This window comes from Dipteris shenzhenensis, chromosome 28 (assembly GCF_047967505.1).
Source record: "Dipteris shenzhenensis isolate YYH24624 ecotype China chromosome 28, Dip_SZ_1.0, whole genome shotgun sequence".
NCBI classification, from domain to species: Eukaryota; Viridiplantae; Streptophyta; class Polypodiopsida; order Gleicheniales; family Dipteridaceae; genus Dipteris; species Dipteris shenzhenensis.
The window spans coordinates 34,398,221-34,413,810 of record NC_141623.1 but is presented as its reverse complement, the minus strand read 5'-3'; the positions used below and the strand labels follow the sequence as shown (position 1 = coordinate 34,413,810).

Genomic DNA, 15,590 nt, shown 5'->3' with positions numbered 1-15,590 from the left:
CGCAAGAACTGATAGGTAGGGGTTTTTGGGCATCCGGAACGCAATGGGACAGACGGTTTTGGAAACCGTGGCCTCAATCACTGGGTCCAACACACAGACTGAAAAACGTTTTTGGAAACAGAGCTATCTGTAAACTCCACCGGAGTGCGAATGATGAGCAACATAGAAGTTTTAGGACCTCCTGAGTCCACCGGAACTGACAGATCTGCAAATGGTTGCTCCAAACTTGAGTTCCAACACACGGGCAAAAAACGCAGGAATTGACACAGTGAGTCAGAAATCCACTGAAATGATCTCAGATTCAAGAATGAAGGTGTTTCCAAGCTCCTGAAGTAATGTGGACACCAAAAGCAAGCAATAGTTGCCTCCACAAGTCAATACGGAGTCTCTGTCATCGAACGGAACAGGGAAAAGCTCAAAAAACGACTTTTTCTTTGAAAGCTCTTAACAGGCTCTCAAAACCACTTCGTAAAGCCAAAGTGACTTTTCCAAAGGTTCCTCCAAGGTCTCTGCACACTCGGATGCAAGTAAAGTCACCCACAAAGCTTCCCACAAAGCTTCTCCTTCCTCCCACAGAGCTGCTGAGCTTCCAAGCATTCACGCACGCTCAGCTAGATCACCCGAGCTCTGATACCAGTTGAGAGTGCTCTCAATGGAAGCAAGAACGGAAGAGGGAGAGAGAGCGAGAGAGAGAGACAGAGAGCCACACAAGTTTTGGTGGGTGCAGAACCACCCTAATCTTCTTTTTCATTCATTTATATATATGTTTGAGTATTGTACATAACTGGGGTTAAGGCACAGTGACCTTTAACCCCCACATCTTACACCAAGGAGGAGGCACTTCTCCCAAACTCAAAATTTCGCATTTTGAATTTGAATTCCCTCTTTCTCCCTCCTCCCTCCATCCTCGAAAGACAAAATTTTGAATTTTGAATTTGAATTCCCTCTCTGTCCCTCCTCCTCCCCCCATCCTCCTCCCTCTCTTCCTCCTCCCTCCTCCTCCTCTCTCACACCTTCCAGTTCCTCCTCCTCCTCCCTCCCCCCTCCTCTCTCCTCCCTCCCCTCGCCCCCCTCCTCCCCCCCTCCCCCCTCCTCCCTCCCCCCACCCCTCCCCCCTCCTCCCTCCCCCCCCCTCCTCCTCCCCCCCCCCTCCTTCCTTTGTCCACACACCTCCTCCTTGTCCTTCTCCCTCCTCCCACATGGGTCCTCCTACTCATCCCCCCCCTACTACTTTTTTTTGCTCCTCATGCTCATCCATTCTCCTCTGCCCTCATGCTCATTCCTGCTCCTCCTTTTGCTTATAGTTTCTCCTACTCATGCATGCTCCTCTTGCATCATGCTCACACCGCCTGCTCCCGTTGCTTCTCCCTCCTCCTATTCATGCCTATTTGTCAGCCCTCATCCTCACACTTAGTCCTTAGCTTGCTTGTTCTCCCTCGTAATCATTCATGGTCCTTCTCGTCCCACCTCAAACATGACCTACCTTCTATCATGGCCTATCACACTCTCTATAAACTCTATGACTATTGATGGCACAATTTGAGAAGATCTCCCATGTTACCATGTGAATGTACAGTTGCAAGATCAATATGTGATCCATGGTCTTTGTTTTCAAGAAAATAAGCATCTTGAACCACTGGAGGTGCTCTAAAGAGGAGAACATGAGCTAAAAGGTTAATTTTGTAGTGTTTCAATGAAATATATTACTTTGGATTATCCACAGTGGTGCATCTTTCAAGAACTTCATGGAGGATGATATGAGAATGGTGGGCATGGATGATATCGATTCTTCATATCAAAAGACACAAAGCCATGCATGAGCAAGTTGTCTTGGTGGTGGTGATGTAGGACTTGAAGGGAATGGTGATGCAAAGGAGATGTCTGGATGTAAGTCTTGAAGCTCAACACCTTTCTCTTTTTAAACCAACTCAGTTGTTGATTGAAGAATAAGAATTCGCATGATGCATTACATCTATTTAAACTTAAATTTCTAAAATGATGTTTCTTCATGTGTGTAGTTGCAAGAAAGAATGGGGAATCTATCCATCTAGAACAAGAAGGCATGGAGAACTCACAGTATTGATCCAAGACAACCTATGTGCTCTAAGGCAACCTATAAAAACTTACGAGTTGAATGTGAGATTCCAAATAGCATTGCAATGTTTCTAAGGACTTAGTCAAGATTTAAAGACCCTATTATTGGTGTATTAGAGACGAAGAAGAAGAGAAACAGGCTATGAAGCCTCTTTGTAATACAATTTGAAATACAAACAGCTATTTCTAATAATGTTCTTCAATCTAAAGCTAAAATTTTTCATGTATTTATGGCCAAAGAGTGAATCTTTTGTTATCGCTATTTTAATTATCTATTGTTTTTTATATTGCATCTTTTTTTATATCATCTTGCACACAAGTTATATCACATTTTGATGTAACTTACAAGTCAATAAAATGTTGTTTGCCAAGTTTGGCCATTCCAATACATATGTAGAAGGGATTTGACCATGGCACCAAATTGATTACATGGAGTTAAAAAAAATAAAAATTTGAGCTTTTCCTACATCACCTTGTAAAGGCTTGATGCATTTCATGATTTTCTATGAAGAAATATTGATTTTCGAAGGGGTAGATGAAGGTATTTGACAACTTCGGCCATTTCAATGTCCATTTTTGACAAATGTAGAAGGAATTTGACCACGGTGCAGAAGGCAAAGTTGCTGGGGACAATATGGGGTGTCCAAAAATGCCAAAACCCACCATGGCATGAATTTGGCCATTCGCACACCCTCCAAATGGCCAAATTTGCATCGTGGTGGATTTTTGCATTTTTAGACACCCCATGACATCCCCACCAACTTTGTCTTTTGTGTCGCGGTCAAATTGCTTCTACATTTGCCAAAAATGGACATTGGAATGGCCCAAATTATCTTATTCCTTCATCTACCTGTTTGAAATCCATGTTTCTTCATAGAAAGTCATGGGGTGCATCGACTTCAACATAGATAAACATAAATATCTACAAAGTAACTTAGCAAATGACGGTTGGTCAATATGACAACTTATGTCTCTTGTAGAGCAACTTTGGTACGACCCTTAGGCAATATATTATCTATGTAATTTCTTGCCCTTGGAGTACCTTGTAGGTTGGCTATGTCAATGTAATTTTTTATTTAATCCAAAAGACTTTTATGTTCCACTACATCATCTTGTCAATTTTCATTTTCTTTGTTTATCTTACCTTTGGAGCCACCTTTTAGGTTGGCTATGTCAATGTAATTTTTGCCATTTAATATCACTAAATCTTGAAATAATCTGATGCATTACATGAGAAAATATATATTTTGAAGATGAATCTAAAATTTTCATTTTCTATATTTTTCTTAGTCATGGAGTTTGGCTATGTCCATGTATCTTTTATTTTAATTTTTAGGTTGGCTACTATATCACCTTGTAAAGGATTGATGCATTTAATGATTTTCTATTAAGAAATATAGATTTTGAAGAGGTAGATGAAGGAATTTAGCAACTTCGGCCATTTGAATGTCCATTTATGGCAAATGTAGGAGGAATTCGACCATTGTGCAGACGGCAAAGTTCATCAGGATGGCATGGGGTGTCCAAAAGTGCCAAAACCTGCCATGGCACGAATTTGTCCATTTGGAGGATTTCCAAATGGACAAATTCGTGCCATGGCAGGTTTTGGCACTTTTGGACACCCCATGCCATCCTAAAGAACTTTGCCTTCTGTGCCGTGGTCAAATTCCTCCTACATTTGCCAAAAGTGGTCACCAAAATGACCAAACTTGGTCTAGAGTATTTTGTTGACTTGGAATTTTCATAACATTTTTCTTAAATTAATTTTACAAAAAATAATATATAATTAAAGGATAATTAATAGAACTTAATTGCATGGAATATGAAGAGAATAGATAAATAGCTACAACTTTTATACTATAACCCCGAAATCTTGTAAATCTTTTTAGTTCAAAATCAAGAGCATGAGTATCTCTATGATATTTGCCTTCCCCGAATGTTGAATTTCAATGTAGAAGACCTTTAAAAATCAATCACAAGCTAAGGAGGTCATAAATTTGTAATTACTTTGGATACAAATAAAGGAAAAGGGGCAATTTTGCATATAAAAGGTTCACCTCTCTACACAACAAACGTGGAGATGGTGTATTCAATACTCTACAATTCAAAGCAACAATACCTTATATTGCACTAACAACACATTCAAAATCTAACCATGATTGAATCAAAATTATTGCTTATGACATGGTATCTTGCAAGGAAGAGAATGTGATAAAATGTACATATTTGTATTATAATCTCTCCATTCAAATACAAAGACTCTTCATAGCCTGTAGCTCCTCTTTATTACCTCTAATACATAGAAAAAAGAGGCTTTTGAAATCCCCAAGTAAGCTTCTAACACAAATACCATTAAGGCTCTCCTCTCAGGGTAGCCAAGCACAAAGTTTATTACACCATTGCCAATTGGATACAGTGCACTAGGGGAAGCCATGTGATGGATCACAGTGATCAAGTTGTTAATACTTTGATGCACTTTAGTAGTTAAGTAGGCCATTCTAAAAATTGGATGTGGAAGACCACAATGTATCCTCCTGCTCGAATAGTATAGTGCACCAATGAGTGTTTTCAACCAAATGTCCTATGAAAGTTGGCCTCTCGAGGAGATAACTCCTCAATCTCAAATGCCTCCTACATCAATTCAACAACATTCACATTAGTAGACCTAACAAAGCACATTACATTAAAAGACCATAAAATATAAATCAATACATAGGATACTTACCATCATAGCATTGTCTCTAATTGTGACTATTCTCTAAAAAATTTCCTCTCTTCCAATGTCCATTGACCTTTGCATGATGCAAGCAAGGCAAATAGGTATAAACTGTAAACTTTAGACATGAAAACTTTATGCATGAAAACTTTAGTCATATTACCATAAAACTTTGGACATGAAACCACACAATAAAACCATCAAAAAATTGCATCAATGTTTTTAGAGTGTTTTTAATGTCCTTAAGAAAACCTATGCAAATGACAAAATGCCCAACCTATAATTTATGGATAGCTTGTACTAGTAAAACACATTGTCATGATTTCTCTAGATGCTTGCCTACCTTTTCACCATTTCAAATAAAGTTGAAGGACTATACATTTTATCCATGACTAAAAGGTATTCCTACACATAACTTAGAGACAACACTTGTAAAGAAGATAGGCAAGGAAGGTACATAGAAATCATGACTTACAATGTGATGGTATCCTAGAAGCAAGGCATGTGTCCTTTGCTTTGTACACTTGTTGTAACTTGGCAAGATATCCTTCCTCTCCTTGAAGTTCAAGATGTGGCAAGACATCCTTCCTCTTGGGAAGCTTATGTGGACCATTAACAAAACCTTCCATGACTATCTATCTAGTCAGTCAAATTGAAAGTTAATCAAGTCATCCAATGCATTTTTAGTGTTCTAGAACACACAAGAGCTCACAATATTGTCAACTTCTATCTTTTTCTTTCTAACCATGCCTCTAGAACACACTAGAGCTCACAATATTGCTAGCTTTGGTCGCTTTGGTCACTTTGTTCCTGACCATGCCTCTACAACACATTGGAGCACACAATATTGCTAGCTTGTGTCACTTTCTATCTGACCATGCCTCTTGGACACACTAGAGCTCACAATATTGCCAGCTTTGGTCACTTTCTTCTTGACCATGCCTCTACAACACAGTGGAGCTCACAATATTGCCAGCTTGTGTCACTTTCTTCCTGACCATGCCTCCAGAACATACTAGAGCTCACAACATTGCCATCTTGTGTCACTTTTTTCCAAACCATGCTTGTTGGGAAAACAATAACTATAGGAGGGGAAAGAGCAGTTGTATCCTATATGAGAGGTAAAAGAAATGGGGGGAAAGTGCCTGTAGGAGGGCAAAGAGCTGCTGTTGTGTTGAAGAAAAAGTAAGAGGGAACAAAGAAACTATTTGAGGGGAAAGAGTACCTACAGGAGAGGGTTGAGCAAGAGGGCATAGAGCAAGAGAGGGAAGATCAACAGAGGAAAGAGAAGGCAGAGGTAGAGCATGAGGGGATAGAGTAGGAGGAGGCACAAAAATAGTGGAAAGAGCAGGAGAGAGAGAGAAGACCAGCTGTAGGAGGTGTTGCAACCCAAATTTTAAAAAATAAAAGGAGAGAATAGTTGGACCAGAGCAGAGGAGAAGAGAGAGAGGGGGCAGGCCTGCAATAGGCTAGAGGACAAAAGAAATTTGTCCAAAAGGTCCCACATTGGAATGAGAAGGAAATTGGACTAGAGCAGAGGAGCAGAGAAAGATGGGGTAGACCTGTAATACACCCAAGGAGAAGAAAAAATCACCCACAAGGGCCCACAAAGACTTAAAGAGATTTGGGACTGATCTTGGGTGGGTGCACATGGGAGGGTGGTCAAGCATGGGTTAAGGAGGAGAGGGTGATTTGGGTGGTCCCCAATGTAAGAGGAATAGCCAATAGAGAATCTCTGCATGCATGCCATCCCTCCACCTCAACATACCATTTCCCCACACAAAGGAGCACTCTCATTGGTACACCTCAAATCCCTCTCTAATCCCTTAAAATTAGGAAACACTAATTGGAGGCCCTTTTGAGATCCCATTTCTCCCCTAATGAAGTGCATATCTCATCAATTAAATGAAAGGCAATTGAGTGAGGCCTTTGTTCAAGTTTTTGTTTGAGTATTTAGGCTAAAGAAGATTATAAGAAAAGTCCCCAGTGCATTCACTGAAAAAACCATTTTCCTATACAAGGACCTTTGCATGCTAGGTTGGGGAATGCCCTTCTACACCAACTACTCTAAGCATGCACATGTGGGCTAGCCCATTACAAGTTGGGAGCACATTTTTATGTGCTTCAATAAAAAATGATGATGGAAGAAGTGCAATGGCCCAACCCACCTGGATGATAGCTACACAAAGGTTGATTGAAATGCTTAGTAATGAGGGAGCGAAATGGCTATGGGTTTTGTAGCATAAAACATCACATTGTATGCCTCCCTAGTTTTTTGATCCACAATAAATAGAAGGTAGAGCTTTGGGACAATATTCACAACAACAAACTCAACTCAATGAGATCATACTTTAACACCAGATCATAAAGCTCACCCACGAACTCCACACATGATGCTTCAAGAAGAATACAAAGCATTGCAAACAAACACAACAAGTCACTTGATGCAAGTCAGGAATAGCCCTAAAATAGCTTGAGGCTAGGGCAAGGTAGCTGACGAAGTTCAAGTCGCTAATGTTGAGGAAAGATGCAAGGCCAAGGAACAAAGGAAACAACTCAAAATAGTAGTTGAGGAGAGATGAAGTGCTATGCATATCATCTTTGTGTTAGTGCTAGATGCACAATGTGAACATATCAATCCTTAATAGGGATTGGACAAATCATCTTTCTATCAAATATTTGGATCTATTTTACTCCACAAAACTTAAGTAAATTGTCATTTTCCAAAGTATTCTCATCATTTTATTGAAGGAATTTTTTATTTATCTAAAGCTTAAGTAGTTTTGGTTTGATCTTCAAACCTCAACCCTTGCCACTTTTGTAAGAAGGTTGATGAATGCTTCTATCTTCAAAGCAAACTATCACTTCCAAATAATAGTGGGTCACTAAAAGACAAACTTTTGAGGGAAGAATTGGAGTGAGATATTAAAAGATAGTAGGTTTGTAAGGAGCATCAATGTGGATGAGAACCATTAGCACACTTTAAGATAGATAATTTTGAATTGTTGTGCTAAATGGCAATAGGAGAAGGCAATAGTTTAAACATGAAAAATTTCAAAGATGGAGATGATAAACAACTTGAGCAATCGTAGGAATGAGCTCTACACTTTTTGATATTGTAATAGCCCCCTAAGAACAAAGTGGAAAGCATCTTGGAATGAAACATATATTTACAAAGATGGGTTTTTGACTATATGACAATTCTAAGTGATTGTGGTGCTATAAATGATGAGGACATAAAACCAAGTGGAGGGGAGAGGTTGGTATATGACACAAATATTACAAATATGGACTCTCTCTAAAAAATTCTTGGAGATTTTTTAAAGAGTCCTTTTGCATTATGGTGCTTTTGAACACAAGAGCATGAAAATATTAGAAGGAATTTTTTACACTTGTTGCTCTAGACCTATGATGATAGAGCGATGACACAATAATTGACTTTTCTCACAACCAACATTGGTCCACTATATAAGATTTGATTTATCATTGCTTTAGAGTTCCTTTACAAAAGTAGCTTCAATTCTAACCTTTCAATATTATCTATGTCATGGAGAGTCCATAAATTCATTTAAAAATAAAGTTAATATTCTTCGTGGAGTTTGGTTGTTGCCCACTAATATACACCACTTTATAGCCATTATGCCTACTTTTTTTCATCTTCTTAACAATTTGAAGGATCTACCATACATGTGTCAATCCCTAATACCATTTGGTTGGCAAGTTTAAAATGTGATGCACGATTCTAATTAAATAACAAGTCACTCAACTTTACACTAACCACACCTTGTTCCTCTTCAATTAGTTCAAAATATTTTAATACTTTATTTTATGGGACAATATAGGTCTCGTAAGAAATTATGCCAGCTTTTTATGGATCAATTTTGTGACTTAAAAAAAAAACCACCTCCAATAGAGTTGGAACTTGAAACCATCTTTATTATGGAGTTGCTCACCTTTTAGATGAAGAAGATAGTATTCATGTCCTTATATTGACAAATTCCGCTTCCCTATAAATTTTCCCGTGTTACTAACTTGAAATCCGCATATTTTTTAATAATTGTAACTTGTTTTATTAAACTTCCAAGGTCCATTTTGGGAAAGCAAGATGATATATATGTCTTCTACCCCTGACAGGCTGCTCTCTCTCTCTCTCTCTCTCTCTCTCTCTCACACACACACACACACACACACACACACACACACACACACACACACACACACACACACACACACACACACACACACACACATGTTTGTTGTCTTGCAATTTTATAGCACATCAAATATTGGACAAATAAAATTTCAAATTTTGGTATATATGACCTTTAGAAGGTAGACTACTATGTGTATTGATTAAGAACTTATACATTTTAAGATGCCAATTGCACTTGGACTTCCCATTAGACGTTGTACATATATAACCCATATATAGAGGATAGCTCATATTAATAGTATGTTCTCCTTGTTTGTATCTCAATTAAGATTATATCTAGGATGAAATGGCATGTTTATGTTTTTAATTTTGTGCAGCCAGCTTAAGAATTCTATTGTTTTGGTAATGGAAACAAGGTAGATGGCTTGTTAATTAATAGCATACTTAGATGTATATAATGATCACTATTAGAATACATATGATGACTAGGTCATGGTAAGGGTTTGATAAATGAGAATTATATGTGCATCGTATTGGTCGGCACAACAGCAATAACTTTCTCTAGAAGAACAACCATGTTTGACTTCAACATTGCATTGACATTGCACAGTATTATATAACTCTTTCGAAGGCACTCTGATGTAGAAATGTCATCTCTCTTTTCCAAACACATGGAAAGTAGAAGAGAAAAGTGCTGATGTAGGTGCGTTTACTCATATAAAGCTATTGTGTGGACGGCTTAGGGATGAGGAGCTACATAGGTCCCATGATGGAATGGGCAGATGGAATGGTAATCACAAATTGAGGAAGCCATAATCAGAAATGGGATACTTTAGTTGTACTGTAATATATATCAGGCTCTACTTTAACATATATCAGGCTCTACTTTAATAGATATCAAGGTGTACTACTAGGACAACCATAGAAAGAAGAAATAGTGAATGTACCACCCAAGAAAGAGATATAAACGTTACTCTCGTTAAAGCTTAGAGTGAACTACAATCCTTGTATATGCTCAAATTACCAAAGGTTCTTGAGGTTTTTCAGCATGGTGGACGTCGTCATGCAGCAGATTGCTCCATGCAAGCTCTGTCGTGCAGATTTGGTCTTTACTCTTGCATTGCTTTCAACGATTTTGCTGCCTCAAGTTTCAGGTGCAGATAGTCCACATAAATCAACGATAACGTTTGGAATGAATAACTTCGACATGTTTTGTGTTTCCGTTTCATGGAGCACGCATAATCGTCTTCTCGGTCTTGCTTCTTTCCGTCCTAAATTTTTTGATTTGCGCAGGCGGAGGCACGATTGGAGTCGATTACGGCATGAATGGAAACAACCTGCTTTCACCCAAGCAGACAGTTTCGCTTCTCCGTTCCAAGGGCATCTCCAGAGTGAGGCTCTACGATCCTAAACCTGAAGTCCTGCAAGCATTCGTAAACTCTGGAATCGATCTGCTCCTCGGCATCCCAAACGAGGAGGTCCCGAAAATCGCCAACAGTCTTCTGGAAGCGATAAACTGGGTCACCCAAAATGTTGCTGCATATCCTGCATCCGGGATCTCAGCAGTTATCGTTGGAAACGAATGGCTCTTTGATTCGTCGCGCGATCCCACTTTACTGGTTCCAGCCATGCTCAATGTCTACACAGCATTAACAACCTCTGGGATCCTCAATCTGAATCTGGATATCAAAGTGTCTACTGCTCACGCTCTGAACGTGCTTGGTAAAAGTTTTCCCCCTTCCGCCGCAACGTTCCAGGGAAGCCTTTTATCTGTGCTGAAACCACTTCTCCAATTCTTAGAGCAGACAGGTTCGTTCTTCATGGTGAATGTGTTCCCTTACTTCGCTTACCTGCAAGATCCGAACGTGTCCTTGGACTTCGCTCTCTTCAAATCTACGACGCCAGTGCAGGACCCAAACACGAAGCTGAACTACACAAACCTGTTCGACCTCCAGCTAGATGCGGTCTACGCAGCGGTGGACTCGTTGTTGCCTGGGTCGACAGCGACACAGCAGTATGATGAGCTGCAGGCCACGAACTGGGCAACTGAGAGTCGACGTGCTGCGCGGACCCATTCGGGCCACTCCCGTCCTCGAGTGGTAGTGGGCGAGACGGGCTGGCCATCAGGGTCGTGGGGAAGCGGCTCAGTGCCCGTATCCTCTGGGATTACTGTTGTAAGTGAGATCAATGGGAATAGAGAGTCGCAGAAGAAGGCACCAACTGCAGCAGCGGCAAACTGTGGGAGAGAGTGCGTGGCTGCAACAGTGGAAAACGCGAGAACATACAATCAGAATTTGGTGAATCACGTCCTAAAGTCGAACGGGACTCCTGCAAATCCTGATGAACCCATTCAGGCTTACATCTTCGAGATCTTCAACGAGAATCTGAAGACGGCCGGCACTGAACAGCACTACGGACTCTTCTTTCCAAACGGCTCGCCAGTCTACCCCATCACCTTTTGTTGTTGAGCTACAATCCCAACTATCGATTAGTATATTGTCTTACTTATCGCTAACTTATAGCTAGTGGGTTGTCATCAAGCTGCGCTGAATGTAGCAGCGATGAAACTGCATGTTCAGTCTTTATATGCCAAGTAAATTGCGGAATGGAATATCCTTAACCTGGACGGAATCTAGAGCCATAAAACGGCTTGTTCCATCGTCAAAGGTCTTTTGAACTTCAAATTTGAAGAGTGTGTCTATTAGCTTCGAAGATGGAAGTCTCACTGAGCCAAGGGGAGATAGGTGGTTAGCAAATGTGGCCTGCCAAGAGAGAGAAGAAGAAGGAGAAGAGAGAGAGAAGAAGGAGAAGAGAGAGAGAGAGATGGAAAAGGAGAGAGAAGGAATGAATGCACTTTAAAAAAAGCACACCCAAATTTGAAAGACATGCTCTAAAGTCAACACACCAACCAATCAAAGAATTTGAAAAAAAAACGCCTATGGAAAATGCTAGAAATTATTTTTGGTTTCTGAAAGTTAACCTTCACTAAGGCTACCTAAAGGCACGCCAAACACCTCATCTTGGGAACTTTTTTAAGGTGAGAGAGAGAACAACTTCAATTATATATAATGTAGGAATGTAGATATATATTTGGGCATTCTTCTCTTGTGAAAGTTTGCTTTTACTATTATAGATAGTGGTACCTCTCAATATATATATTAAATATAATATGTCTTAATGAAGCATTCTTCCTTATGGCAAATTATTGTAAATGGTGGTACCTCTCAAAGCCATGCTTTACCTCGTAATGCCACTTGACGCTCCACGTTTAGGAACTTAAGCTTTCACAATATGAGCCTGATATTTTAAGCTTTGCGATCTATTTTTATTAAAGCATCATTTTGGGATTACTTCCTTTTGATAGTTGATGAGGAGCTTTCCTATAATTTAGGATAGTTTAGGCGCTTGTATTTTGGAAGATTTACATGTAAACTAGCTTGATAACACAACATAAAAATGTCCTTGCAATTAAGTAAATTTCTTATATATCCTCATCGTTGCATACTAAAGGGAAGTCATAAAATTTTCTCAAGCATAGTTAATGCATCCATGATGTCCAATTCAATGCCGAATTTGAATTCAAATTTTAAATTTTCCTATCAGTCCCAAAGAGGGATAAAATGAATGGTGTCACCACGACGTGTGATTTTTTCACCCAATCATGTGGATTGAGCATGGTCAAGGAAATCTTAAGTAATACTTTTTCTAAGAGAATATATTTCTTTCCAAATGTCTTCTATTTTCAATTTCAACCCTCATTACACCAACTTGGTATAACCGTGATGTATGCCATGACATATGAAAAGTTTTCACTATGCCAACAATTTTCTCATAATGTAAGGATAATGTAGATTGAGCATGGATAAGGAAACTATTAGGTAGGTTTTACTCTAAGAGAAATAATTATTTTTTCAAATCTTCCAAAGGACAATTTTATGTCTTCTTACAATACCAAACTAGTGTTGACAAGGCAATTTTCAAATAATTGCTTGAAAGTTATGTTCCCTCCATAGAATTTATGTTTGTTCCATGTTGCTTGAAATTTATGTTCCCTCCATAGAGTTTACGAACTATTATTATCATTTTATACATTTATATGTGCGAGATTATTTTTTGGCCCACAGGGGCCAATCAACCTATGCTTTTATAAGGTTAAATCTTCTCACATTATGGGGTAATATTTTTAAGCTATGGCTAAGGTCCAATTCTTTTTGTTTGAAAAACACATCAATTTGATTTGAAGGGGGAGAAGGGGACAACATGAATCCTTTTGAACAATGGCTTAGGACCTTTACGTTTTTCTCTCATGTGATATAAGATATTCTCAAAGAAAATGAGGATTTGATCTCGTCACTTTGCCTCCTTCACACATGAGTGTTACCACCAGCCTAGGGAGCATCATACAACCCCTTAGTTGCTTTCCTTCTACTTTTGTTATTAGTGCTCATGATTGTTGTTGTTGGCCCAAAGAATGCCACCCATAGTAAATAGAGTCTCTATCTAGCCAAGTATGGCCTCTAAAGAAGATCAAAGGTGGGACACCTTTAGAACACCAAATCAAAGCAAAAGTGAGCCTGAAATCAACTCTTAAAACTTTCAAAGATGTATGAAATAGAGTATACAAAGCAAGATTTGATCCACAAAGTTGCATAGTCCAAATTTTGGAAGCCAACCAAAGCTTAAAAGCTCAAAATTTGAAATCCATCCAAAGCCCAAAATTTGAAAGCCATCCAGTGAGCATGTATCGTGATCCGAATGGTTGAAAGTATGACTGCATCAATACCGTAGTCACCAACAATGATGTAGCACAGTTTGGGACTGTGGGGCGATGCCTCACATGGACGGTGGCCCATCAAAAACTACAAGCACAAAGCTATGAGGGAGACTGTCCATTATATTCATTGCATGATCAGATTAGAGAAGCCTTTGCAGTGGGGCCATGCCACTGTACTTTGCAAAGATGTTATATGCAAAGTTTCGTGCTGGAGACTTCGCCTCTTCTCCTCAAACATGCACACGATGGCATCGCAACCAAGGACAGCCTCTACAACTAATATCCCCATGGTAGCATCACCACCCACCAAAGTGGGAAGCTTGTCTTCAGGTGCATAAAGTGATATCTCTTAAAGTGCATGCCAATTTTGTCCATTTGTGCGAATAGTTGTTATATCGATGATCATGTACTCATTAGCCATGTTTTGCATCATGTAGTTTCTGTGACTTCTAGTGAACTCTTTATGAACATGTGTGAAGCTACAGAGGGGGGTGATGTGGTGAAGATGGGGGTAACAGTGTAGAGGGGGATGATACTGCAAAGGGCCCACAATCAACACTGGAAATTTCAGCAAGGGAAGATCTCACTTTCCCAGCATCATAGTTCATGATGTTATGTTTGAATATCAATGGGTAGTGAGTGAGAACAAACGGCTCCTTGCTATGAATCATCTTTCAAATACGTTGCTCCAACAATCTGGACACAGGTGAGACATGGAAAATGCCTACAAGGAGCAATGCTGAATTTTCGCTACATATTGTCAACCTATATATCATGTGTGTTCAAGGCCTATTTATCTGTGAATTTTTCATCACAATAAAATGTACCCTTTTCCTATTCAATGTTTAAATTTTTTCCCAAAATCCTTTTTACAACATCCTTCTTTCTATGAAACTGTGAGAAAAAATGAAATTAAATATTGCCTTATTTTGAACTCACATGATAGTCACATATATTATTAAGTGATCCCCCCGAGTTGTCAACACGCATGAGACCGCACTTTAACATATTGAAAACGGAGGCCGTGTTCATAACTTGGATCCAAATTTTTTGGGCCTGGCTATCAGAAAACCCTCTACCATTTTGGCACATATTGAGCACATATTACTTATGTGGATGATGGACCTTTATGTCCTATCTACCAAGACCATTTTGATATGACAACCGATTATTATGCTCTCCCATGTCACTATCGGTTTCACCCAGCATGCCTGGTAAACACTTTAAAGGTTAGAAGTTCATGTCCAACCTGTAATGCTCCTTAGGCTCATTAATTGTATGAATTTCTTAGCATCGGAGCAACATTTTTCGTGAATCCTCGGTTGCGGAGACTATAACATGATGGAACTCCTATACCCATTAAATATGATGTTGCACTTTGGACATATATTGTAATGACATATATCAATTTTGTTAATGGATTTTGCAAATGTTGCAAGAAATTATAACAAGCTCCCATGTTCTATTGTGTATTTGCAAATTTATAACCTCTTTTGTGTTATTTTTCTAGAATTGAGTTTTAGGTGTTGTATTTAAAATGTTACATATCCTAGGAATGTGTTACATGCTATTTTAATCATTGGGTTTTGCAAATTGGTATGCTTCAGACACTCCTCAATCACCAACATGTTAGTGATTCTACTTTCCATCCTTGCTACCATCGTAAGCGATCGTCTTGTTGTGCGGCTTGTTCACCATGATGTTGAACAATTGCCAATGGTGCAATTGTTCATGTGGACTGGCAAATTGACATTTTTGTGGTACACTATGCAACGATAACTTTTTTTAAACTTTGACTACAAATGGAGTTTCTTTTTTTACTTAGCCTTTTTATTTTTTGCTAAATGGCAATC

General features: G+C 39.1%; 1 protein-coding gene across 1 annotated transcript; it reads left to right on the top strand.

Moving 5' to 3' along the window:
• The first annotated feature begins 9,983 nt into the window (after nucleotides 1–9,983).
• On the top strand, nucleotides 9,984–11,584 carry LOC147883487 (glucan endo-1,3-beta-glucosidase-like). The gene is made up of 2 exons (XM_087400018.1): nucleotides 9,984–10,117; nucleotides 10,257–11,584. Exons 1-2 carry the CDS (start codon nucleotides 10,012–10,014, stop codon nucleotides 11,429–11,431), a joined length of 1,281 nt encoding a protein of 426 aa, XP_087256144.1. The 5' UTR covers nucleotides 9,984–10,011; the 3' UTR covers nucleotides 11,432–11,584.
• Nucleotides 11,585–15,590: the final 4,006 nt, after the last annotated feature.

Bases quoted from the DNA above. Each gene is read 5' to 3' on its own strand.
- LOC147883487 (XM_087400018.1), top strand. From the start codon at position 10,012: ATGGTGGACGTCGTCATGCAGCAGATTGCTCCATGCAAGCTCTGTCGT. The intron at 10,118-10,256 runs GTGCAGATAGTC...TGATTTGCGCAG, and splicing joins TTTGCTGCCTCAAGTTTCAG to GCGGAGGCACGATTGGAGTC.